The 27,677-nt window shown below is 39.1% G+C and overlaps 1 protein-coding gene across 1 annotated transcript in view; it reads left to right on the forward strand.

The window, feature by feature from the left end:
• The window catches only part of UBR1 (ubiquitin protein ligase E3 component n-recognin 1), a 124,052-nt gene that overhangs the window by 20,595 nt on the left and 75,780 nt on the right, over nt 1-27,677 (forward strand). The window contains exons 3-10 of the mRNA XM_004578138.3: nt 1,419-1,497; nt 8,167-8,277; nt 18,551-18,681; nt 20,940-21,078; nt 22,929-22,991; nt 23,869-23,992; nt 24,278-24,385; nt 25,007-25,095. Coding sequence (XP_004578195.2) covers nt 1,419-1,497; nt 8,167-8,277; nt 18,551-18,681; nt 20,940-21,078; nt 22,929-22,991; nt 23,869-23,992; nt 24,278-24,385; nt 25,007-25,095 — 844 coding nt within the window. The remainder of the gene's footprint in view (nt 1-1,418; nt 1,498-8,166; nt 8,278-18,550; nt 18,682-20,939; nt 21,079-22,928; nt 22,992-23,868; nt 23,993-24,277; nt 24,386-25,006; nt 25,096-27,677) is intronic.

A 27,677-nucleotide genomic window follows, 5' to 3' on the forward strand; every position in this document is an offset into this window, starting at 1 on the left:
CAGGAGCTTCCTCTGGTCTCCCACCTAGGTGCAGGATCTCAAGGCTTTGGGCCATCTTCTACTGTTTTCCCAGGCCATGAGCAAAAAGCTGGATTGGAAGTGGAGCGGCCAGGATTAGAACTGGTGTCCATATGGGATCCTGGTGGTACAAGGGCAAGGCTTTAGCTACTAGACTACTGTACTGGATCAAAAAGTTCAGTTTTTAAATTTTAGAAATATGGAGAAATGCTTTTATTTCACTATTATTCCTGGCTTCACTGATTTCTGTATCAATAATTGTTGTTAAGAATGTAATTTTTTTTGCCCTGTTCTTTTCTCTGGTGAAAAATTGTTCCCATGTTTTGTGTGCTATTTTGTTATACAACATAATGAGGCTTATTTGTCCTCTCCCATATTTTCAGCTAAGCTCTAATCAACTTCAACTAAAGTACAGGAAGCTTTTGTAAACCTCATGTATCCAAAAATTTCATGGAGACAGTTTTCATTGTTACAACTAGGGATTGGTACTAGCATCTAGTGGGTAGAAAATGAGGTTGTTGTATGGCCATACCACCCTGAACGCTCCTGATCTTGGAAGCTAAGTTGGGTTTAGTTAGGCTAATACTGGGATGGGAAAAGACAAGCTTACTGCTAAATATCCTTCAATGAATAGGGCAGTTCCTTGTACTGGTTCAAATTAACTGGTTCAAAATGTCTGTAGTATTTAGAAGTTTTGTCCTAAAAGTTCAAAAGTCATATGTATTTTAAAGAATATTATTAACCAGACTTTCCTATTAATTAGCCTTTTAGCATTTATTTCAAAAATTTCTCAATGTTACGTGTTCATCTTGAACAACTTTGAAAAGTTTATCCTGTAGTTTGTGTTAATTCTTACTGCTCTGAATATTTCCCTGGATATGTTAAATCATATACTTAAAAAGTTACTACTAATTTGAAAAAGTAAGAGAGATGAATTTTTTGTCATTCATTTGTTAAATAGTGAGTAACCACTGTGTGCCAGACACTATTTGAGGAGTTTGGGTTTCTAATGAATTTTGTCTTTATTCAAGCAACATTTGATAATGAAAATTGTCTTGATGAAGTATGTTTACAAATTTGATAGAATAAGATAAATGAACAAAATTGAATCTTTTCATAAAATTGATTTTGAGTTATATTTTAACAGTGTGAAGGCATGTGAAGGTTTGACTTAAGAAATACCAAATATACAAATTTGCAGCTAAAATGTGTTTGAAATGAAGCTGAATTTATGCACAATGTTGTCTTTATTCAAAAACATTTTTAGAATTCTGCTTTTGAAGCACTGTCATGTTCAGTTTGTATGCCATACAGGAAACTTATTCACTTGATATTATTGTCATATTGTGAGTATCAGCAGAGTCTTCTAAATTTGCAATCTGATTGTCAATCTATTTCAGAGACTGTGCAATCGATCCAACATGTGTGCTCTGTATGAACTGCTTCCAGAATAGTGTTCATAAAAATCATCGCTACAAGGTAGGAAAATATATTCATTAGCATTCTGATAACCATCTAGTCCAAATTTTTGACCAATACTTGACTTCCTGCTATAACAGAGCTTTGATGCATGGACTTTTTAGCTTCTATTTAAGCATATCACGTGATAGAACATCTACTATTTCAAGAGATAGCCCTCACAAATTTTTGGTGAGCTTTATCTTTTTAAGAGCAGAGTTGGAAGCTATATTTTTTAATGATCTAATTTATTTATTTTTCTAAAGACAGTGTTACAGAAAGGAGAGAGACAGAGACAGATTTCCTATCCACTGGTTCACTCTCCAAATTGTCATAACAGTTGGAACTGAGCCAATTCGCAGCCAAGAGTCAGGAGTTTCTTCCGGGTCTCCCACAGGGGTGTTCGGTCCCAAGGAGGGCTGGATGGATATGGTCAGCCAGGGTACACACTGGTGCCCATGTGGGATGCCCACATCACAGACAGAGGCTTAGGCTTGTTTGCTATGGCACAGGTCCTGATATATTTTTTAACAAAATATTGTATAATAACTGTAAAATAAACACTTGTATAATAGATACTCAGGTTGGGAAATAACATTGCCGAATCTCAGAGTCTCTCCTATCCCAACCTTGTAACGCTTCTGGATTACAGTTACAGCTTCTCTCCTGTATCTGTGATAATGCTACCCTTGATTTTTATCTTCATATGGTCTACAACCTCAGTCATAGTAAGTGGTTTTTATCTGTTTTGGAACTTGTAACTATATTATATAGATGGTGTACTATGATGCATGTATAGTATAAAATTGTAATTTTTTGATTGTTTAGTAGCATAATATATGTAGGTGTAATTTATTAGCCTTATAGGTTTATAATAGCCATTATCTTCATTCATTTTCCTAAAAATGGATATGTAAGATTGCTTCTAATGTTACATTTTGGTACACATGTAAGGGAGTTTCTCCTAGGTACATATTTAAAATAGAATTGCTGAGTTCTAGGGTATATATTGATAATATACTTGATAATGTCAGATTTTTTTCTAACATGATTATGTTAGTAGCTTTCCAGTTACATATGAAAGTTATTTTGGGCTTAGATATATTTTTAAATATAGTGCTGGTTCTGTATTCTAGGTCTTAAACAGACAAGATAGTTGATGTTTCTCTTTGTATGTACGAGTGCAGTGTACCTAAAGCCCTGTGTAAATGGAAATAATGTGTTGAAGCTATGCAGACCATTGAAGTTGTGCAAAAGTTGTTTTAGTAGTTTTGGGCTGATCTCAATATTAATTTATCCATCTGAGGAAGTGATAGGCTATAAGTTCAGATTATAGGTATCGTCATGCACAAGAAAAAGGGAGATTGGAAGCTTAAGGGAAGTTAAAATGTTCCAAGATTGCAAAGCTAGGCTCAGCACGATGGCTAAGTAGCTAGATCCTCACCTTGTAGGTGCTGGGATCCTGCATGGGCATGAGTTTGTGTCTGGTTGTTCCACTTCCCTTCCATCTATCTCCCTGCTTATGGCCTGGGAAAACAGTAGAGGATGGTCCAAAGCCTTGGGACCCTGAGTCCATGTGGGAGATCCAGAAGAAGCCCTGGCTCCTGGCATCGGATGGGCTCAGCTCCAGTTGTTACGGCCATTAGGGGAGTACACCAACGGATGGAGAATCTTTTTCTCTCTCTCTCCTTCTCTCTGTAAATATTATCTATATTTCCTGTGAAAACAAATGTTTTTTAAAAAGATTGCAAAGCTAATTATTAATAGAATTTACAAAGTTTGTTGTTAGCTATATTCTGTATTTCCTGATCATTTCTGTGAGTTGTAATTTTCTTGTGCTGGAGAAATTCAGAAATAATGCTAGAAATAGAGACAAGTAGAAGGTTGATAATTTCTTCTTATTTCTGCTTTGGGAGACTAAAGAGAAGAAATGCTGAAGGCTCAACATCAAATTCCTTAAATATAAAGACTCCTAAACATATGTTTCCCAAGCTTTGGGATTTTATGGTACAATTTCAGAAAACCCTTGAGTAATACCTAAGGGACTTTGAACTTTTTATCAGCCAACTAAGTTGAATTTTAGTTTAAAAAATGAGGACAAGAGGAGAGGAAAATGAACAGTAGCTTAAAAAACTGTGCCATCTTATGTGTAATAAAGGAAAACACATTTTAATCCCAAGAAAGTATTATAACCTCAGAATACAGAGTAAGCCCTTTAAATTGAATACATGCAACACTACAAAAGAGCTTACCATATTGTCACCCCTTTTTTTTCCATCTAATTTGTGTTAATTTCGGGAACCCCTTTATTTTTTTTTTAAGACTTATTTATTTTATTACAGTCAGATATACAGAGAGGAGGAGAGACAGAGAGGAAGATCTTCCGTCTGATGATTCACTCCCCAAGTGAGCTGCAACGGCCGGTGCTGCACCGATCCGAAGCCGGGAACCAGGAACCTCTTCCGGGTCTCCCACTTGGGTGCAGGGTCTCAAAGCATTGGGCCGTCCTCGACTGCTTTCCCAGGCCACAGGCAGGGAGCTGGATGGGAAGTGGAGCTGCCGGGCTTAGAACCGGCGCCCATATGGGATCCCGGCACGTTCAAGGCGAGGACTTTAGCCGCTAGGCCACGGCGCAGGGCCCCGGGAACCCCTTTATTAGCTGCCTTCGTTTATTAAAATTTATCAGTCTCCATCTCTACCACAAAGTGACCTTTTGGGGGACATCCTTAGGTTTCCTATGTTTAGGTTTTTGCAGTGCCCTCCTTATTACTTCGCCTGTGCATGAATCAATAGTCATTAGAAAAATGAGCCATTGTGTGACTCTGAAAAAAATTGTATTTAGAAATTTAAAAAGTATTACTCGTCAGAAGTGTATGTGAAGAAAATGGGACATTTTTGGTAGCTGAGTTAAGTGTATAGTTCTCTGGAATATGAGTGTGCATGTGTGAGTTTTAGAGGAAAATGAAGGAGTGATTCCTAAGTGAATAGGTAACCTCTGAGGCCATGTGTCAGACTCTGGATGTCCATACTGATAAGCATCTTCAGCAGTGTCGGTAATTCTCTCAGTTTGGCTGCTGGGTTCATGGGTGTTTATTGTATCGTTATTATATTTTGTAACTTACCCATATGTTGTATCCACTCATTTGTATAATAAAACACTCATAAGAGAAAAAAATTGAAGTTATTAATAAAAATTAAGAGATAGGAAAGTATTTATGTTGCTTTAGAGAAAGGTGGAAAAGATTATAATAGCATTGGGAAATTCAAAATTGGATATTCTAAAAGAAAGGACCAAGAAAAGCCTTTAGTAGCAAAATGATTCGATGAACCTTTTTTCCCGTTTCTAAAGATACATTTCTTTATTTGAAAACCAGACAGAGAGAGAGGGAGATTTACTAGTTTACTCTCCAAATGGTCTCAACTGCCAGGGTTTGGCCAGGCCCAAGCCAGAAGCTTCTTCCAGGTCTTCCATGTGGGTGCAGGGACCCAAGGACTTAGGCCATCCTCCATGGCTTTCCCCAGGCACATTAAGTAGGGAACTGGAAAAGAAATGAAACAGCCAGGACACCAGGACACAAACCGGTCTCTGTGTGAGTTGCAGCCATTGCAAGTGGTAGTACAAAGTACAAAGTAACTAAAAGCACATGCAGGTGTTTAGCCATTGAAGTGCCAGATTTTGATGCCTGTTTCTGGCTCCCAATTCCAGCTTCCTGCTAGCACGGACCCTGGGAGGCAGTGGTGATGGCTCAGATATTTGCCATCTGGGTTGAATTCCTGGCTCCTGTCTTTGCCTTCGTCCGTTAACAACTGTTGCAGACATTTAGGGAATGACTGGTGGATGGGAGCTCTCCCTGTTTTTTTGTTTGTTTTTGTCTTTTAAGCTATAAGCTCCAAACCCACTCTTAAAGATTATTTGATTATTTTTTCTGTGTGCATAAATGTCGTTTATGTGCTATTAAGTGAGGAAAGTGAGTTATAAAAATTATTCTATTAGTGATCTATTCAGAAAAAAATTAATTTTTAAATGAAATTTCAGTTATGGAAGTTTGTTATACTGTAAGGAAAATATAAAATTATGCATTTTTGGTGTTTCTTTTAAAACATATTACTGTGCTACTTAACCATAATTTATGTTCACATTTTTCTGTTAATGGGAGACTTTGAGTTTCAGTTTTCTAAAAAATGCTACATTGTTATAGTAAGCATGATTACATGTACATCATTTTTGTATATATAGGATTTTTCCTTTGGATAGTATCAAATGGAATTATTAGATTAGAAGTATAGAACTTTAAGAGAAGTCAGGTTGCCCGTTGAATGTTCTTAAGGTTTATTTTGTTTATCTGAAAGGCAGAGCTACAGACAGAAGGGGAATGATCGAGACATCTTTGTTCTGCTGGTACCTCTCCAAATGGCTGCAGAGACTGGAACTGGGCCAGGCCAAAGCCAGAGGTTTCTTCTGGGTCTCCCAAGTGGTTACAGGAGAACAAGGACTTGAGCCATCTCTTGTTGCTTACACTGCCATATTAACAGTGGATTTGAAGTGGAGTAGCCAGGACTCAGACCAGTGCCCATTTGGGCTGTCGGCAAGGCCGACATTGGCTTAACCGGCTTAACCTGTTATGTCACAATGCTGATCACGTGATTTTTAAAAAATCTTTAAAGTCTGCTAGTTTTACTGGAATGTTTTGTAATCATGCTGAGTTTATTTATTTATTTTAAAGATTTATTATTTTTTATTATTATTGGAAAGACAGATTTACGAGAAGGAGCAACAGAGAGAAAGATCTTCCATCCACTGGTTCACTCCCAAAGTGGCTGCAACAAATAGAAGCTAAGCCTGATCCAAAGCCAGGAGCCAGGAGCTTCTTTCAGGTCTCCCATGTGGCTACTGGGTCTCAAGGCTTTTGGCCATCCTCTACTGCCTTCCCAGGCTACAACCAGGGAGTTGAGTGGGAAGTGGGGCATGCAGGACATAAACTGGCATCCATATGGGATACCAGAGTTTGCAAGGGAAAGATTTAGCCACTGACCCGTTGCACCAGACACCTTAGTTACAGTTTTTATTTCTGCTTTTATTTAGTGACTTAAGTTATACCCACATTAGCTGTCTTATGCCTGTCTTCATTTTAGCCATTTTTTTCTGATTCTGTATCTTCATCTCATTTGCATTCTCATAAAGCTTGTCCTGCTATGCTCCAATGTTAACTTTTCATTTGTATCTGGTACACCTTGTAATTTAGAATTCATTTCTCATGTGTTATTTTTCATTTGTTTTTATTTTTTCTCCAAGTTCAATTAAATCTTTGTCTTTTTGTGCATTTCTGTTCTGTTTTTTTTTGCCAAGTAAAGGTTTTTTAGTCCAATTAAATTTTTTTTTGATATCCCCAAATGCAGGTTTTGAGGCTCTGTGATTTAGTTTGGAATATCATGTTACAGTTTTCTAACGTGTTATTTGTGTTTTGACTACCATTAGCCTGTTTTGTCTGTTGTTATTGTTACAGTATTTATATGAAGATGGTCTGCTCTTTTTCTGTTCTTGTTCATTTCCTGGAGATGAGTCACAGTTGCTGTCAGTTCTGATCCCTCTGTGTAGCAGTGATTGGAGGGGAGGGTTTGGTGTGCATTACTTCTCTCACGTTCCTTAATTTTCCCTTGTTTATTTCCTTCTTTTTTTTTTTTAACTGCTACATTTTTTTTTTTAATTTGGGGATCAGAACATTTTTGATCTATTTGCTTTTCCTCTAAAGAGAGCATTTTCTGGGGAGGGGTGGAGTGAATCCCAGTTCCAACGAAACTGTGTCACATAATACAATGTAATCAATGAATAAAAATAAATAAATAAATAAATAAAGAGCATTTTCTGAGGCTGCCACTTCTGGTCTTCCTCATTCCTATGAGCCTCATGTCCCAGCCTGTGTTTAGATTTATATCTTTGTTTCAGGTTTTCCCATTTTGTCTGTCTTTTTCTCTGTGCTTCGTTTAAATCCTCTGTCTCCCTTACTTTTTTTCACGGAGTATCTTACGCTACTCAAGATGTCAGCCCTCTCAGATTTGAAATGATAATTAATGGGAACTTCGTTGGAATAGTTTCTATGAAAGGTTGTGGTATTTCTATTTTGTCCCTTATTACAGTAGAAACCTTGGGTCATGTGATTCAGTATTGTATGGTTTAAAGGAAGAAATTTTTGGGAGGATTAAAAATATCAGACTGCTGGGCCTGGCGTGATAGCCTAGTGGTTAAATCCTCACCTTACATGCGCCAGGACTCCATATGGGCGCTGGTTTGTATCACAGCTGCTCCACTTCCCATTCATCTCCCTGCTTGTGGTCTGGGAAAGCAGTGGAGATTGGCTCAAAGCCTTGGGACCCTGCACCCACGTGGGAGACCCGAAAGAGGCTCCTGGCTCCAGGCTCCTGGCTTCAGATCGGCACAGCTCCAGCCGTTGTAGCTGCCACTTTGGGAGCAAATCAATGGATGGAAGATATTCCTCTCTGTGTATCTGACTTTCTAATAAAAATAAATCTTAAAAAGATTTTTTTGGAGTTACCAAAATCATTTTTGGTTTCAGTTTCTATTATACTAAAGGCAATTAAAACTGAAATATTAGTTAAACAATTGTTACCTGAGTCATTTTTGTCTTTCTTGCTTTCTTTGAAATCGAGACAAACTCATTTTTTGTTTATCAGATGCATACTTCTACTGGAGGAGGATTCTGTGACTGTGGAGACACGGAGGCCTGGAAAACTGGCCCTTTTTGTTTAAACCATGAGCCTGGAAGAGCAGGTACTGCAAAGGAGGTAAGGATGTTGTTTTGAAGAGATAGCCAGGTATTTTAACCTTGTTGAAATGGAACGATAATAAATGTTACGAGTATGGATTATGTTGAGTTTCATTTAGAGTCTTAGTATTTTTGTTTTAATATTTTGTGTAAGGAGTTTTTTCCTCCTTCAAACAAGTTAAAGATTTGATAATTTCTTAAAAGAGCTAATTAATTCACAGAGAGAAATGAATCCAGGCTCCTTTTTAAAGTTATCAAGTTGATAAGCATAAATGAACAAAGGAAAATAACTGTGAACAGATATGAGAATTAGGAAACAGTATAATTGGCACATAAATTCAGTAACTGCAGTTCTTAAAGAAATAACTCAAATTTGTTAAATAGATACATGCTAATCAAGGAGAAAATTACAAATGAAAATAGGTGAATAATCTATGGAGCCATAGAAACAAAGGAATAAAAACAATAGTAAAAGACTGAATGAATGTGTAAGTATATTTTAAAACAGATTGTTTTGTTAGGATGAAGCAACAAAATTTATTCAAGAGCAGAAAAGTTGGGAAGTAGTCATTGAATAAATTAGAAAATTGTCAAAAAAAATTTCCTCCCAAATACCATATTCAAATAGTTTCACAGGTAAATCCTTCAAAACTTAAGACTTATGTAGTTTTTATGCTCTTTAAACTGTTCCAGATTCCCTAATAAAAGTGAGTACTCTAGGTCCCAGGTGTTGATCTCTTCTGTACCATTTCCCACTTAAAAAAATATGGCTTTTGCTGACTTAGTTGGGTAATTGGAGCATTATCACTGCAGGATTAAATCACAGGGACCATGTAAACACCAGGTGTTTCTAATAAGAGTTAATGAGAGTTAAGTAAAGCAAAACTTCTGTGTCCCCATGGCAGTAGATAGTGTATCACTTCCTTTGTAGTTAAAAATTGGTGACTAAATGGAATGAAATAAGCTTTTATTCTGACTTTTTAGTAAGAATTGTTTTTCATTGTAACTAGGTATTCTGTTTTATCAGGAAAAGTTCTATTGGGAGTAAAGATAGAATTTGAAAATTCTTTTTTTTTTTTTTTAAGATTTATTTATTTTTATTGGAAAGGCAGAGAGGAGTAGAGACAGAGAGGAAGATCTTCTGCCCGATGGTTCACTCCCAAAGTGACCACAAAGGCCAGTGCTGTGCCAATCCAAAGCCAGGAGTCAGGAACTTCCTCCCTGTCTCCCACTCGGGTGCAGGGTCCCAAGGCTTTCTGGCCGTCCTTGGATGCTTTCCCAGGCCACAAACATGGAGCTGGATAGGAAGCAGGGCCACCGGAATCAGAACTGGCACCCATATGGGATCCAGCGTGTTCAAGGTAAGGACTTTAACAGCTACGCTATCACGCAGGGCCCAAAAATTCTTTTTTTTTTTTTTTTTTTTTTTAAATTTATTTATTTTTATTGGAAAGGCAGATTTACAGAAATAAGGAGAGACAGAGAAAGTTCTTTCATGCACTGGTTTACTCCCCATGTGGCCACAATGGCTGGAGATGAGCCAATCGGGAGCCAGGAGTCAGAAGCTTGGAGTGTCTTTGGGTCTTCTATGCAGATCCCAAGGCTTTGGGCCAACCTCTGCTGGTTTTCTATGCCACAGTCTTGGAGCATGTGGCAAATAAAGCATCCAGGACATGAACCAGTGCCCATATGGGATTCTGGCACTTTTAGGCAGAGGATTGGCCAATGAGCTATCATACTATCCCTGAGAGTTTGAGAATTCTAAGGAAATATTTGATTCAGTCAAGGATCACTAATGGATGCTGAAACTATTCAGGCTTCGGTTGCTGAGAAGTAATATTCATATGGTTCTTAAGTTATTTGCTGGCTTTAGAGCTAGAAAAATGAAAGTTTAATGCGAAAATATTCTCCTATCACATCAAACTGTCATAAATAAACTCCTTATATGATATGAAATGAATTACTGCTTTTAGTATCCCTTATCCAAAATATTCTGAAACAAAAATGTTTCAGGTTTTGAAGTTTTTCAGATTTTTAGAATATTTGTGTAGACTTTGCGGGCTGTACATTTCTTCCATGCATCAAATATTTCAGAATGTTTGGGGTTTTGACTTTTTGGATTAGGGTTGCTCAACCTTTAGATAGTCTTAACTCTCGAAAATTTATCAGTGTCATATACCATACAAGTAGAATCAAAAACAAAACCAGATGGTGATCTCAATAGATGCAGCAAAGGCCTTTAAACATTTAGTAGACTCAAGAACAGCAGAGGCTCCTCAACCTGGTAAAGGCTATCTTTATTCATCAGTGTTTTTTGTCACAAGGAAATACCTAAGATAACAACACTTACAAAGGAGAGAGGTTTATTTTGACTCATGGTTTTTGGAGTTTCACAAGGCTCAGTGAGCCCCATTGTTATTGCTGATATAGTGGGATTAGAGGATGGTATTGATGAAGCATGTGCAGAGAAATGATCCTGTGGCAAACTAGAAAGTCAAGAAATACAGAACATACTTACAGCTATGTATTCTTACGTTTTCCGTTTCTCATTTTACACCTTACACCTAGAGATGGAGCCTCACCCTAATACCTAGTCCGTCTAAGGTAAACATGTCTGTTCCTCCCGTCCAGTACATTCAATATTGTTTTGATTCTTTTTTTTTTTTTCTCATTAGAAAGGCAGGTCAGATATACAGAGAGACAGGAGACAGGGAGAAAGATCTTCTGTCTGCTAGTTCACTCCCCAACTTGTTGCAACAGCTGGAACTGAGCTGATTTGAAGCCAGGGGCCAGAAGCCCAGAACCTCTTCCAGGTGGCTCACATGGGTGCAGGGTCCCAAGGCCTTGGGCCATCCTCTACTGCTTTCTTAGGTCTCAGTTCAGGAGATAGAACAGAAGTAGAGCAGCCAGGACATGAACTGGTACCCCTATGGGATTCCAACACTTGCAAGGTGAGGCTTGCCATTGAGCCATCACACTGGCCCAATATGTTCAGTATTTTACTAGAGATTCTGCCGACCGTTTAATTAAGAAAAAGTAGCAAAGGTTGCCTAGATTAAAAATGAAGAAGCAAAACTACATCTTTGGGTGGCATGATTTGATATATGGAAAATTCTAAGGAATCTGTAAAAAAATTACTGGGATTAATAAAGTAACTTGGCAAGATTGAGAAGACAAGCGAATTAAACAGAAGTTACTTGTGTTTCTATGAATAGCGCAAGAATGAAATAAAAAATAGATCTTTAGTATCAAAAAAGTAAAATATTTAGAAATAAATTTAGCCAAAGAAGTATAAACTTTTTTCTCTGAAAAATATAAATCACTATTGAAAGAAATTAAAGAAGAACCAGATAGATGTTAACACATCCTGTTTCTGGATCAGAAGCTTTAATATTAAGATGGTAATGCTTCCCAAATTGATGTATAAATTTAATCCAATTCCTGTTAGCAGCCCAGATAAGATTTTTTTGTTGTTGTTGGAAATTAACAGTCATTCTGAAATAATCTTGAAAAAGAACATAGTCAAAGAACTCATATTTCCCTGTTTTAAAACAACAGAAAACAGTAGTGATCAAGACAGTGTGGTACTGGTATAATAACAGACATAAGTTGATGGAATAGAATTGAGAATCTAGAAATAAACTGATTTATCTGTAAGTAACTGATTTTCTTTTTCTTTTTTTTTTTAAAAAAAGATTTATTTATTTTATTACAAAGTCAGATATACACAGAGGAGGAGAGACAGAGAGGAAGATCTTCCGTCTGATGATTCACTCCCCAAGTGACCGCAACGGCCGGTGCGTGCCGATCCGAAGCCGGAAACCTGGAACCTCTTCCGGGCCTCCCACATGGGTGCAGGGTCCCAAAGCATTGGGCTGTCCTCGACTGCTTTCCCAGGCCACAAGCAGGGAGCTGGATGGGAAGTGGAGCTACTGGGATTAGAACCGGCGCCCATATGGGATCCCGGGGCGTTCAAGGCGAGGACTTTAGCCGCTAGGCCACGGCGCCGGGCCCAGTAACTGATTTTCAATAAGGGTATCAAGACCATTCAATGGGGAAGGAGTACTGTTTTCTCCAAATGGCACTGGGTCAATTGGATATCCACACATATATATTAAAAAAAATAATAATAATAGGGCCCATCACAGTAGCCTAGTGGCTAAGGTTCTCGTTTTACACATGCTGGGATTCTGTAGGGTTCCCAGTTCATGTCCTGACTGCTCCATTTCCCATCCAGTTACCTACTGGTAGCCTGGGTAAGCAGTAGAGGACAGCCCAAATCCTTGGGACCCTGCACCCACATGGGAGACGTAGAAGAGGTTCCGGGTTCCTGGCTTTGTATTGACTCAGCTCTGGCTGTTGTAGCTACTTGGGGGAATGAATGTATGTCTTTCCAATAAAAATAAATAAACCTTAAATATATATTTATATATGTGTGTGTGTGTGTGTGTAAGCAGCCAATAAACTCACTATTGTAGTCATCAAGAAAATGTAAATCAAAAGCACAGTGAGCATTGTCCTCCCACCAAATGGGCTCTGCAGTCAAAACGATAACAAAGAAGTGTTGGCATGAATATGACAAAATTAGAACATTTGTACTCTGCAACAGTAGTGTACATGTTGCAACTACATTGGTAAATGAAGCAATGTGTCAAAACAGTCAAATGTGGAGTTACCACAGAACTCAGCAATCTCACTCCTACATAGAAGGGTATTTCAAAATTTCAATGAAAATAGAATTTAAAGACAAGTTTATTTTGACACAAAAGACTTTGAAAGCCTTGCATTGTAGGGTCTTCAAGAAGCATATTATGAAAAAGCTATACATGGATTTCAAAATTTTAGGCCCTAAAGGAAACTTGTTTTAATTTCCTTTTCCAGCAGCTTTTTCAAGTACACTCATATGCACTCAGTTTTATATAGGTATTCATATTTTAGAACACAAATATTCATAACAATATTATTTATGATAGCCAAGAATGTGGAAACAACCAAAATGTCCAAATGATGGATAACTATACAACCTATGTTATGTGCATATAGTGGAATGTTCTTTGGATAGGTACACAAACTTTGAAAACATGGTGAGTGGACCTGACACTGTAGCCTAGTGGCTAAAGTCTTCGGTTTACATACACCAGGATCCCATATAGGCGCTGGTTCTAATCTTGGCAGTCCCATTTCCCATCCAGCTCCCTGCTTGTGGCCTGGGAAAGCAGTCGTGGATGGCCCAAAATCTTGGGATCCTGCACGTACACGGAAGACCCGGAAGAGGCTCTGGCCTCCTGGCTTTGGATTGGCTCAGCTCCAGCTGTTGCAGCCACTTGGGGAGTGAGCCAGTAGATGGAAGATCTTCCGCTCTGTCTCTCCTCCTCTATGTATATCTGACTTTCCAATAAAAATAAATAAATCTTTTTAAAAAATTTAACATTAAAAGTCCTGTACACCATTTTTATTGAATTTTATAAAATATTTATTTTTTTCTAAAAGTTTACAGAGAGTGAGAGACAGAGAAAAGGAGATTTTTGTTTTAAAGATTTTACATTTTTATTGGATAGGCAGATTTACAGAGAGTGAGAGACAGAGAAAGATTTTCTATCTACTAGTTCCTTCCCCAAATGGCTGCAAGAGCCCGAATTGAGCCAATCCAGAGCCAGGAGCTTCCCTGGGTCTCCCAGTGGTTAGAGTACCAAGGGTTTGGGCCATCCCCTACTGCTTTTTCAGGCACAAGCAGAGAACCAAAAGGGAAGTGGAGCAGCCAAGTACTCAAACCGGCATTCATATGGAATTCTGGTGCTTCCAAAGTGAGAATTGGCCAATTGAGCCATCTTGCCAGACCCGAAAAAGAGATATTTTACTCCTTGATTCACTCTCCAAATGCTTGCAACAGCTGGAACTGCACCTGTCGCAGCCAGGAGCTTTTTCTGGGTCTTCTGAGTGGGTGTTGGGCACTAGAAGTTGGGGCATCTTTCTTTACTTTTCCAAGTGTATTAGTGAGGAGTTGGAATGGAAGTGGAGTAGTAGGGTCTGCCAGCTGGAGACAATATGGGATGCCAGTGTCACAGGCTGTGGCTTGACTGACAACACTGAACTACTGGCTCCCTACCAAATTTTTTAGTCTGAAAGAACTACCTTTTTTTTCCCCCTGTTCATGCCCTGTAACAGCTTTTTGAAATGTACTTTGCATGCGTATAAAAAATATACACATTTAAAGCAGATCATCCAGTGATGTTTTTAGAGTGCAAAAGCACTTCAGAAATTTTAGATACATGGAATTAAAAGATACTGTAAATTTTTTTTTTTTTTTTTTTTTTAAAGATTTATTCATTTTATTACAGCCAGATATATACAGAGGAGAGACAGAGAGGAAGATCTTCCGTCCGATGATTCACTCCCCAAGTGAGCCGCAACGGGCCGATGCGCGCCGATCCGAAGCCGGGAACCTGGAACCTCTTCCGGGTCTCCCACGCGGGTGCAGTGTCCCAATGCATTGGGCCGTCCTCAACTGCTTTCCCAGGCCACAAGCAGGGAGCTGGATGGGAAGTGGAGCTGCCGGGATTAGAACCGGCGCCCATATGGGATCCCGGGGCAAAAGATACTGTAAATTAAGGTTTGCATCTGTCATCACCACCAGTTGTAGAACATTTTCATCACCCTTCAGAAAGAAACTGTAGCTTTCGGAAGTCACTCTTTGTTTCTCCTGAACTTCAACTTTGTAGCCTTATTAAGCCACTTTCTGAGTCTTCAGATTTGTGTGTTTTAAACACTTTGGAAAATTCTAATATTTGTGGTCTTTGTGATGGACTTCTTTGATCTAGTTTAATGCAGTAAAGGTTCTTCCATCATTTCTTTTTATGGGCAACTAATATTCTATTGAGTAGATACATACACATTTTAATTACTAATCCATCTCTTGATAGACTTTTTTTGTTTTAAAAGATTTATTTATTTTTATTGGAAAGGCAGATATACAGAGAGGAGGAGAGACAGAGAGGAAGATCTTCCGTCCGATGGTTCACTCCCCAAGCGGCCCCAACCGCAATGACTGGAGCTGAGCCCATCCAAAGCCAGGAGACTGGAGCTTCTTCCAGGTCTCCCACGCAGGTGCAGGGTCCCAAGGCTTTGGGCATCCTTGACTGCTTTCCCAGGCTACAAGCAGAGAGCTGGATGGGAAGCAGGGCTGCCAGGATTAGAACCGGTGCCATATGGGATCCTGGCGCGTTCAAGGTGAGGACTTTAGCCGCTATGCTATCGCGCTGGGCCCTAGACTGTTTAAAGATTTGTTTTATTAGTTTTATTGGGAAGACAGAAATATGGAAAGGAGGAGAGACAGAAAGATGTTCCATCTGTTGATTCACTCCCCAAGTGGCTGCAATGGCTGGAGCTGTGCCAATTTGAAGCCAGGAACCCGAGGCTTCTTTGGGTCTCCCATGTGGGTGCAGGATCCCAAGGCTTTGGCCCTTCCTCCACTGCTCTTCCAGGCCACAAGCAGAGAGCTGGATGGGAATTGTGGCTGCTAGAATTAGAACTTGCACTCAGATGGGATCTGGTGCGTTGAAGGCGAGCAATTTAGCTGCTGGGCTACCATTGCCTGGCCCAGACATTTTTTTTTTTTTCACAATTTTGGTTTTTGTGAACTGTTCTGCTATGAACATTTATATAAAATTTTATATAAATTTGGGGTGAATGTATGTTTCGTTGTTCTTCAATTTATACCTAAAAGTGAAATTGCTATGTAGTATTATTAACTGTGCTTAATATTTTATTTTAAAACTATTTATGTATTTTCAAAAGATTTATTTATATATTTGAAAGACAGAGAGAGAGATCTTCCTTCCACTGGTTCACTCCCTAAATGGTCATTAAGTTTGGGACTGGTCAGGCCAGGCTAGGAACCTGAATTCCATCTGGATCTCCCACATGAGTGGCAGGGACCTAAGCACTTGGTCCACCTTCTGCTGCTATCCTAGGTATATCGACAGGGACTTGGATTGCAAATGCAGCAGTTGGGACTGTAAGCAGTACTCAGTTAGGATGGTATCAGTTTTATCCAGCTGTGCCGCAATACCTACTTCTGTGCCTAACATTTAAAAAAAATTGTTTGCTTGGGAGGCAAGGAGAAATCACCTATCCACTGATCCACTCTGCAAATGTGTGTAACAGCTGGCGCTGTCAGGCCAAAGGCAGAACTCAATTGGTTTTCTAGGTACCCAGTTACTCAAGTCATCATCTGCTACATCCCGGCGTGCCCATTAGCAGGCAGCTGGGATCAGTAGAGACAGAGCATGAATGTATGCATTTTGAAACTAAATGTGAGTACCCAAACAGCATTTTAAGAAATCTGTTTATTTTTATTAGAAAGTCAGATTTACAGAGAGAAGGAGATACAAAGAAAGATCTTCTCTCCACTGTTTCACTCCATAAGCAGCTGCAACATCTGGAGATGAGCCAATCCAAAGCAGGAGCCAGGAGCTTTTTTTCGGTTCTTCCACATGGGTGCAGGGACCCAAGGCTTTGGGCCATCCTCTGCTGCTTTCCCAGGCCCTGGGTCAGGGACCTGGATGGGAGGTGGAGCTGCTGGAGCACGAACTGAAACCCATATGGGATCCTGACACATGTAAAGCAAGGATTTAGCAACTGAGCCATTGCTCTGGTCCTGCAGCATTTGTTTTTTAATGTTTGTTTGTTTATTTTTACCTACTTGAAAGGCCAAATGACAGAGAGGAAGAAAGAGGGAGAGAGAGAAAAGGATTGGAGAGGGATGGAGAGAGAGAGAGAAACATCATACTCCATCCACTGGTTTACTTCCCAAATGCCTGCAGTAGTCAGGGTTGGGTCAAAACCAGGGTAAGAATCCAGAACTCGCTCAGGTCGGCCTCAGGGGTACATGGGTGTCAGGAGCCCAAGGCCTTGAACCATCACTTGGTGACACTCAGAGTGCATTAGCAGAAATTTGTATTGGAAGCAGAATAGCCAGGATTCAAGCCAGCACTCCGATGTGGAGTGGGGAAATTCTAAACAGAGACTTAACCCACTGTATCACAAGGCCAGTCCTCTTATTGTAGTTTTGATTTGTATTCCCTCTCTAATGCCTTATATAGATAGAACATTTATAACTGATTGGCTTCAAGAAGGCTTTAATTCATATTCTATAGTGAAAAGAATGTTATTTTCTCTGGGAGTCAAAAGACCTAGATTTTAGTCTTACTTTTCATCTTTGGCTGGATTCTTTTATCGTTGTGTGTGTGTGTGTGTGTGTGTGTGGTATAAAAGCACACAATGCGGGATGGATTTGTGGGGCATTAAGTTAAGCCACTGCTTAGGGTCCCTTCATGCCTTACGAGAGTCTCTAGGAACAAATATTGCCCATGCGTCCCCTTGAGCTTCTTGCTAATGTGCCTGGGAGGCCACAGATGATACTCAAGCACCTGGATTCTTACCACCCATGTGGGAGACCTGGATGGAGTTTCTGGCTCCTGGCTTTGGCCTGGTCTAGTCCTAGCTGGCCTTTCAGGACTGAAACAACAGATGAGAGAGTCCCCCCCGCCCCAACCCCACCTCCATCTTTGCTTCTCTGTCACTCTGCCTTTTAAATAATCACATGAATTTTTTGGAAAGATATATGATTTGTTTTACAAACAATGCATGACATTGAATTTGCTACATTAGCTATTTTGTGGATACATTTTGGCATTGTAAGTATGTATTTACCTTGAGTGTAGCAGGTCCCAAGAACATTTTACTCATTCAGCCCTTTGTCTATACCCACTAAACACTAATTCCCCCTCCTTTAAACCCTTGGCAGTCAACCTTCTGCTTTCCTTTTCTGTAATTTGAGTGAATTGCTTAAAGGGAACAGAATCATGGGATTTTGTCCATTTACTACTGGCGGAGTTCCATATCTTTCAAGTGGCATTGGTATCTGTTCTACTTTCTTTTGGAGTAGCCATGAGGATCTGCTGAAATAAATTATCAGAGAAGTTTTTATAAACTATAAAAGATAAGCAGTTGTGAGGATATGGTTGTGCGCTCCAAAAGGCAGAGGAAATATCTAGAAGGGTTCTCCAAGGTTCTATCTTTTTTCCTGTTATCTGTAAAAGAAATTTGGACATGAGGGTAACCAACACTGAAAGGAATAACAGTTCTCTTGAGTTCAGCCATGAATCAACTTCTGGAGGGTTTTGTAATGAACTCAGTAAGATGATTATTTCAAATTTACAACATTAACTTCCTCATCCATTTTTATATACAGTCTTGGTTAGTATAGTATGTTTGTCTCTACTCTGTTACAGAATTCACATTGTACGTTGAATGAAGAAGTAATTGCCCAAGCCAGAAAAATATTCCCTTCAATTATAAAATACATTGTAGAAATGACTATATGGGAAGAGGAAAAAGAACTGCCTCCTGAACTCCAGATAAGGTGGGGATATTGTCAAAATGGCTGTGTGATAGTGATGAATATTCATATCGCAAAATAAGTGTTTGATAGCTTTTTTGTTATCTACTGGCTAATATTATTCTGAAAAATTTAAAGGGAATTATATTTTGAGAATATTTATTTATTTAGTTTTTAAGGCAGAGTAATACAGAGAGAGAGGGAAAGAGGGAGAGAAAGAGATCTTTCATCTGCTAATTTACTCTGCAAATGGCCACAATGGCCAGGATTGAGCCATGCTGAAGCCAGGAGCCAGAAACTTCATTGAGGTCTCCTAAATGGGTGGAGGGGCCCCAAGAATTGGGTCATATACTGCTGCTTTCCTCAGGCCATTAGCCAGGAGCTGAATTGGAAGTAGAGAAGCCAGGACTTGAACTGTTACCCATATCGGATGTCACATCAGATGTCAGTTTTTTAGGTGTTACTTACCCTACTTTGCCACAAGGCTGGTCCTTCTTGGGAATGTTTTTTAAACTGTATGGGAGTGTTACTAGATACTACGAATATGGAAATTAGGCCAGAAGAAGAGCCTGTCAGGAGCTTTTGACTTTCTTGATATCAACATTTAGTGGTATTTTACTTTCTTTTTTATGTTTAAATATTTATTTATTTATTTTATTGGAAAGTCAGATTTTATATAGAGAAGGAAACACAGAGGAAGTTTTTTGTCTGCTGGTTCCCTCGCCAAGTGGCTGCAATAGCAGGAGCAGAGCCTATCCAAAGCCAGGACCAGGGGTTTCTTCTGTGTGGAGCACCCGTGTGGGTGCAGGGTCCCAAGGCTTTAGGCTGTCCTCGACTGCTTTCCCAGGCCACAAGCAGGGAGCTGGATGGAAAGTGGAACAGCTAGGTTAAAAACTGGCACCCAAATGGGATCCTGGTGCATGCAAGGTGAGGACTTTAGCCACTAGGCTACTGTGTGCTGGGCCTCACATACCATGGGCATTTATTGAGTGAACTAATTGGTGAGAGCTCTTTCTCTCTTTCAAATAAGTGTGTTAAAATCGTATTAAAACCAATGAAAGACAGCCTGGCACAATGGCCTTGTGGCTGAGTCCTTGCCTTGCATCCACAGGGGTCCCATATGGGTGCCGGTTCATGTCCCAGTTGCTCCACTTCCCATCCAGCTCCCTGCCTGTGGCCTGGGAAAGCACTGGTGTTTGGCACAAAGTTTTGGGACCCTGTGCCCACATGGGAGACCTGGAAGAAGCTTCTGGCTTCTGGCTCCTGTCTGTAGTGGTTGTGGCCACTTAGGGATTGAGCCAGCAGATGAAAGAACTTTCTCTCTGTCTCTCCTTCTCTCTGTAAATCTGCCTTTCCAACAAACAAACAAACAAGCAAACAGATAAATAAATGTAATTTTAAAAAACAATAAAAGCAGTTAAGTTACCTGAGTTCCTATAGCTATAATGGGAAATGCTGACAACTTTTCAACTCTGTACCTATCTATTTTTTAAAGTTTGAATATGCCTTGGTAGCAGTATCCCTTAAAATAAATAATATATGGGGTCCAGGTAGATGACTCATTGACTAATTGTCTACATGCAAGCACTAGCATCCTGTCTGGGCACAGATTCATGTCCTGGCTGTCTCACTTCCCATCAAGCTCCCTGGTTGTGGCCAGCCCAAAGTCTTGGGAGCCTGCTCCTGTGTGGGAGACCTGGTTGGAAGCTCCTGGCTCCTGGCTTTGGATCGGCTCAGCTCCAGCCATTGCAGTGATTTGGGGAATGAATCAGTGGATGGAAGATCTTTCTCTCTGTGTCTTTCCTTCTCTCGATAAAATCTGCCTTCTCAATGAAAAAAATGAATAAATAAATCTGAAGAAAAAAATTAGATAGTACATAAACATGAAAATCAGTTCGTTAAAAACTAAATGTTAATAATAAAATCTGATTATGCTTGCTCACCTGAAGAATCTGAATGTGTGGCTTATCTCTGTTTGTCAGAATGGGAGATGATCAAGTATTAAGAGTATTGTTAAGGACATACTGCCTCTAGGCTGTAAAAGTAATTATAAAAATTTGAAGTAAAACCTAGAGAAGGTCATACTTGTTACAGTATTTCAAAATTCTCTGGCACTGTACTATTTGGAATCATTTCTTGTGTCAGTATTTCAGTGTTGTTTTCTCACATCTAGGAAACTACATGGTACTGCCCCAGTACAGATGTTGTATATTGTTTTTGTTGTTTATATTTTTAAATTTTATTTGTTGCAGTGTCTGAATATATCTTTCTTTTCAAAACAGGGAGAAAAATGAAAGATACTATTGTGTTCTTTTCAATGATGAACACCATTCATATGATCATGTCATATACAGCCTACAAAGAGCTCTTGACTGTGAACTTGCAGAAGCCCAGTCACACACCACTGCCATAGACAAAGAGGTATGTGGTCTCCAACTGAATTACGCTGTTGTCCTAGCAGCAACTTCCTTGACTGTAGGATGTTGACCCAAGAACCTGTCAAGTGACTGAGTATGTGTTAGGTACAGCCATACTCTCCAATTTTTCGCTGTATCCTAGGTAAATTAGCTAGGATTCTGATTTTGTTTGTGTGTATTTCACAGGTATAGGTAGCTATAGAAATTGTCTTTTATTCTAAATAATTAGAAAGGTAATGAATATATTTAGCAGAGTATGGTAAGACTGTCAGCTCAAGTTTAAGCTCTCCTCATTGTCATTTAATGAATGTGTGAATTATCAGCTTTTTATTTATAAGTTTTTAACATAGTTTATTTAGAATATTTCCAGAGTAATGTTAATTCTATCATTGAGCTTTTTAATCTCCAACCAAAGCAAAATTAGTTCTTCAGGTAAATACAGGTCCCTGTGTTTCTTTTTTTTTTATTATTGGAAAGCACATGTACAGAGAGGAGGTGAGACAGAGAAGAAGATCTTCCATACAGTGATTCACTCCCCAAGTGGCTGCAACGGCCGGTGCTGAGCCAATCTGAAGCCAGGAGCCGGGAATTTCTTTCCGGGTCTCCCATGCGGGTGCAGGGTCCCAAGGCTTTGGTCCGTCCTCGACTGCTTTCCCAGGCCACAAGCAGGGAGTTGGATGGAAGTGGAGCTGCCGGGATTAGAACCGGCGCCCATATGAGATCCCGGGGCATTCAAGGCGAGGACTTTAACCATTACACTATCGTGCTGGGCCCAGACCCTGTGTTTCTTATGTATATCTTAAATAATTACAAATTGTAATTTTGAAGGGTATTTGTTTATTTGGAGGTTGGATTTATACAAAGAGTTCTTCCATCCACTGGTTTACTCCCCAAGTTGCCATAATAGCTAGGGCAGAGGCAGCCCAAAGCCAGAAATCTAGAGCTTCATCCATGTCTGCCCGTTGGTACAAAATCTCAATGATTTGATCCATCTTGCAGTGCTATCTCAGGCACATTAGCAGGGAGCTGAATGGGAAGTGGAACAGCTGGGACTTAAACCAGCAACCATATGGGATACTGGCATTGTAGGCAGTGATTTTACCTGTTAAGCCACAATGCTGCCTCCAGAAAATTAGTAGATTTTTTTTCTATTTATTTATTCATTAATTACAGTGTATTACATGACACAATTTCATAGCTACTGGGGTTCTCCCCCCTGCACCCCAAACCCCTCCCCCATGGTGAGTCCCCCCCACCTTGATGCATAACCACAGCCCAAGTTCCGCTGAGACTCCCTAATTAAAAGCTCACACCATACAGAGTCCAGCTAGTAGATTTTTTATAAGGGTAAAAGGATGAGTTACCAGGAAATCCTGTAGGTACCTACTTGGCCACCTCAGGTGGGAAGGAATTAGTAGCCTGATTATACTCTCAACACGTTAGTGGATCACAAAAATATTGTAGAACACATTGAAGAACTCTAAATTCATTTGTGAATGTACCAAAATACATAGCAGCAATTTAGTAAACAAATCTAAATTAATATCTAAAATAAATACAAAGTCCATCACAATAAATAAAGAACTGGCATCCTTAATATCCTAAATTACAGCAGTTCTTTCCTACGGGTACTGAATATTTTGAGGCTGCATAAAGGTATTTAGTATATATGTGTGTCTGCTAGGTACTGTCCTAGAGTCTTAGAACTTTTAGATAGTCAACTGATGATTTATCATTGAGAGTTCATTAGGTCTTTGGGATATTAAGAATGTTGTTGAGGACATGCTACCTGTTGTTATTTACTGATTGTGGTTATTGCTCCATTACCTAATTCTCATCTCTTTCTTACATCAGGGTCGTCGAGCTGTTAAAGCAGGTGCTTATTCTGTTTGTCAGGAAGCAAAGGAAGACATCAAGGTAACGTTACAGGTTATGAGGGACAAAGGATATTTGAAAGGCCAGGCTACAGAGAGAGACAGAGAGAGAGAGAAAATTCTTCATTTTTCTGCTGGTTTGTTCTCTAAACAGCTGCAGTAGCCAGAGATGGGCCAGGCCAAAGCCAGAAGCTATGAATACTACTCAGGTCTCCCATATGGGTGGCAGGTGCCCCAGGCAGGGAGCTGGATTCACAGTGGAGTAGCTGGAACTCAAACTGGCACTCATATGAGATGCCAGCATTGCAGGCAGAGGCCTAACTTGCTGTGTCACAAAGTGGCTCCAAAGAGAGTTTTAAGAAATATGTGCATGAGCAGGCCTGGCGTGGTAGCCTAGTGGCTAAAATCTGCGCCTTACATGTGCTGGGATCACATATCTGTGCCAGTTTATGTGTTGGCTGCTTCACCCCCTTCCACTTCCCTGACTGTGACCTGGGAAAGCAGTGGAAGATAGCCTAAAGCCTTGGAACCCTGAACCCGTGTGGTAGACCTGGAAGAAGCTCCTTGGTTTTTACCTCGAACTTGTTCAGCTCTCGTGGTTGCAGCCACTTGGGGGGTGTGCCAGCAGATACAAGACCTTTTCTCGGTTTCTCCTTCTCTCTATAAATCTTACTTTCCAATAACAAACAAATCTTTAAAGAAAGAGAGATAAATGTGTACATTATGGAAGCTTATGTAGAAGGATTAGAATGATCATCCTGTTGAAGTAGTTTGACATCCTAAAGATAGGATTGAAATACTTCGGTTCAGGGAGTTAGAACTGACATGGTTATATGAATTCTTTCTTTCTTTTTCAGAGATCATTTAGTTAAAAGTAAAATTGAAATACTAATTTTGTTTTTAACGTGTATCATTTGTAGAGTCATTCAGAAAATGTCTCTCAGCATCCACTTCATGTAGAAGTATTACACTCTGATGTCATGGCTCATCAGAAATTTGCTTTGCGTCTTGGCTCCTGGATGAACAAAATTATGAGCTATTCAAGTAAGTATGTAATCTATTTTTAGTATTTCTGATCAAAACTGTGATTTTGTAGCAAAATTTAAAAATGTTAGTGTGCATAAATCAAAATTTCTTTTTTTGCTTTATTTTGATTAATTTTCAGGCTTAGATTTAAAAATGCTCATTATTGAATCTTGTTATTTGCATCAAGTTTACTATGTTGTTAGAATTATTCTTGACATTAAGCATGGGAGAGTTAGTTTTGATCTTTTAGCATGCTGTTGTAGAACAGGTAATTTTAGAAGAATTTACTTCTTGTGTTTGTAGGTGATTTTAGGCAGATCTTTTGCCAGGCATGCCTTAGAGAAGAACCTGGCTCTGAGAATCCGTGTCTCATAAGCAGATTAATGCTTTGGGATGCAAAGCTTTATAAAGGTGAGTAGACCTTTGCTTATGCTGCTTGCCAGGAATCGAAAGATTATAACCTTCTTGTAGAACTGTGCCTTTATCCTTTATAAATTAATGACCTATCTGTGATCTTGATTGATATAATACTATGTGTGAGGCTTAAGCTAAATAAATAGTTAGCAATTCAATAAATAAATAAATAGTATTCTACCTTTTATTTCACTTAGGTCCAGTTAGAAGAGTATGTATGTATTCATGGATTATTGCTGTTATTAACGCTATGCTAGCTTTTGTTTTAAAATCTAAATGAACAACAAGTAAAAGCAGAAAGATTAAAGGGTATAGAGAAGAAAAAGTACAGTGTTAGAATAGTTTTAAATGGAATAGAATGAAAGTAAATAAGGGTTGTGGAAGGGTAAAATTTAGGAAGTCTACGTGGCAGGAAGGGTACAAAAAGAGGGAAAAGGCAATTGAATGTATGGATTTAAAATGCTACCTATTGAATGTTAATGCAATACATCTGTTTATATTTTAGAGTCCTTGAAGTATATTAGCATGTAAAATGTTTTCATGGTATCTTGCCTTGCGTAACAGCTGGTATTTTGTTTTTTTCTTTGATGCTGCCTCCCTCATTAAAATGATGTGTAGGTGCCCGTAAGATCCTTCATGAATTGATCTTCAGCAGTTTTTTTATGGAGATGGAGTATAAAAAATTCTTTGCTATGGAATTTGTGAAGGTAATTGCTTTGTATAAATAGATTAAAAAGTAGAAATGGAAAGCAGTTTTTTTTAAAAGGATTTATTTATTTATTTATTTTGTTGGATTGTCAGATTTACAGAATGAAGGAGAAAATTCCTCTATCTGCTGATTCACTCCCCACTTGGCTGCAACCACTGAAGCTGAGGCAATCTGAAGCCAGGAGCCAGGAGCTTCTTCCAGGTCTCCTACGTGGATGCAGGGTCCCAAGGGTTTGGGCCATCTTCTAACTGCTTTCCCAGGCCACAAGTAGGGAGCTGGATGGGAAGTGGAACAGTCAGGACACCGTCCAGTACTCATATGTGATCCCAGCACAAACAAGGCGAGGACTTTAGCCACTAGGCTACTATGCTAGGCCCGGGAAACAGTTTGTATTAGTGGAATAACCATGAAGACAAGGGATAATTATGAATCAAAAGAATTGGTTTTTATGACTAATTTCTTTATCCAAAGTCTATTATTTTGGGGCAGTGTTGTGGTATAATGGATAAAGTCATCACTTGCAATACTAGTGTCCCATATGGCACAAGTTCATGTCTCAAAATGCTCTACTTCAGGTCTAGCTCCCTGCTAGTAGCCTGAGAAAGCAGGAGAAAATGGACCAAATGTTGGGGCTCCTGTCACTTACGTGGGGGACCCTCACCAAGCTGGCTTCAGCCTGTCGCAGTGCTGGCTTGCTGCAGCCATTTGGGGAGTGAAGGAGCAGATGAACTGTCTCTCTTCCTCTATCTTTCCCTCTCTTTAATTCTGAGTTTCAAATAAATACATCTGTAGAAGAAAGAAGTCCATTATTTGTTTCATGTAAAGGCTTTCACAAGCAGCTTTGGTTAGTATGGAAACTATCAGTCTTAGGAAAAGTGTAGAAGAAGACATGTTCACCTAACAGAGAGAAAAGGTAGGTTGTCACATTCACAAAAGTGTTTGTTCCTTCTAATTGTTTGCCAGTTATTAAAATTATAATGAGTAGAAATGCTTAACTGAAAGGCATAGCAGGAAGCAGATTTAGATACCCCAGGTAAAGCTACATAGAAATTAGATAGAGGTAGTCAAGAGTTATATTTAATTGATTATATTGTTTAAGACATGAAGTTAAATCTTACAGAAAAAAATACTGTTTTGTTGTGTGGTATGCCCCTTACGTTTTTGTGTCTTTTTGTCTGTGTCACAAGTTAGATTGCTGGTTACAACATAACAAGGATTTCTCTGAATCTTCTACTTTGCCTCCTACAAAATATCCAATAAATACAAGGGTATTCCAGAAAATTGGTTGAAGGACTGACATTGTGGCAGTAGTAAGTTAAGCCATACTACCTGCCATGCCAGCATCCCATATGAATACTAGTTTGATTCTCTAATGTTCCACTTCCCATCCTGCTCCCTGCTAATATACCTGGAAAAGCAGGGAAAGATGCACAAATACTTGAGCTCCTGCCATCTTCATGGGAAACTCACAAGGAGTTTTAAGCTCCTGGATTCTGTCTGGCCCATCCCTGGCTATTGTGGCCATTTGGGAAGTGAACCAGCAAACAGGGGGAAAAAAAGAAGAAGAAGAAAAATACAAAAGAAACAAAGTTTGTAGAAAATAGAATTCAAAGTTATATTCATTGTAGTGCAAAAAATTTTGAAATCTATGCATGTTGAGGCATCTTTGAAAAATTTGTGAAACATGCATATTATGGAAAAACTTCATTGGTGGACCTAAAAAATTTTTTTAAACTAAAATAAACGTAGCTTTTTGTTTTGTTTTTCACAAACCTGTTGACCTTGTACTTGTTGGGTTCCTCTGATTGAGTCATAGGAGATGTGTCAGGTATAATACTGGGCAGAGATAGGTGCCAGGATACAATTAGAGGCAGAGAGAGAGCAATGCTTGTTACAGGCGTGGAACACAATGGGATAAAATACCCACAACCCCTGAACTTTGTAAACAGATTACTAAAAGTAACATTTGCAACATATGTAGTGCTGGCAATTCATAATGTCAACAACTCTTCAGAAATAGAATATTGGGCCATATGTATGATCTAGTACAGAATTAAGTGTGTTTTCTTGTACAAAGGCTATATGCCTTTAGATTTTATTTATTTGGTTTTTTACTTAGTTTGTGTACCATGGTTTACTCTTAGACTCTGGGAATTTTGCACAATAAAATTAGATATAAGTTTCCAGTGCTGCTTATACAGAATAGATATTTCAAACATCTGTTTTTGTTATTTTTGTTCTGCTAACATATCAGGCTTGCTTTTCAATTAACTATGTTCCAGCATAGATAAATGACTAGAGAAAGAATGAACTGCATTTTGTGATTTTTACCTGTGTTTTCAGTTAACTTTCTCTTTAGAGTTCCACAAACTTGACTGGATCAGGCAATTGAATTTATATTTGGTCTGATCTGTTACTCTTTCTAGGATATTTCTGTTGACAAGGATATCTTCCTTTAAGTGGAATTTTGTTACTATTTGTCATTTTACAAATATAAGTAGACTTGAAGAAGTTACTAAAACTGGATTTTAGAAGTTATGAGCAATAATTTGTGGTTGACTTCCCATGTGTGTTTTTTAG

Source organism: Ochotona princeps, chromosome 6 (genome assembly GCF_030435755.1).
Source record: "Ochotona princeps isolate mOchPri1 chromosome 6, mOchPri1.hap1, whole genome shotgun sequence".
NCBI lineage: Eukaryota > Metazoa > Chordata > Mammalia > Lagomorpha > Ochotonidae > Ochotona > Ochotona princeps.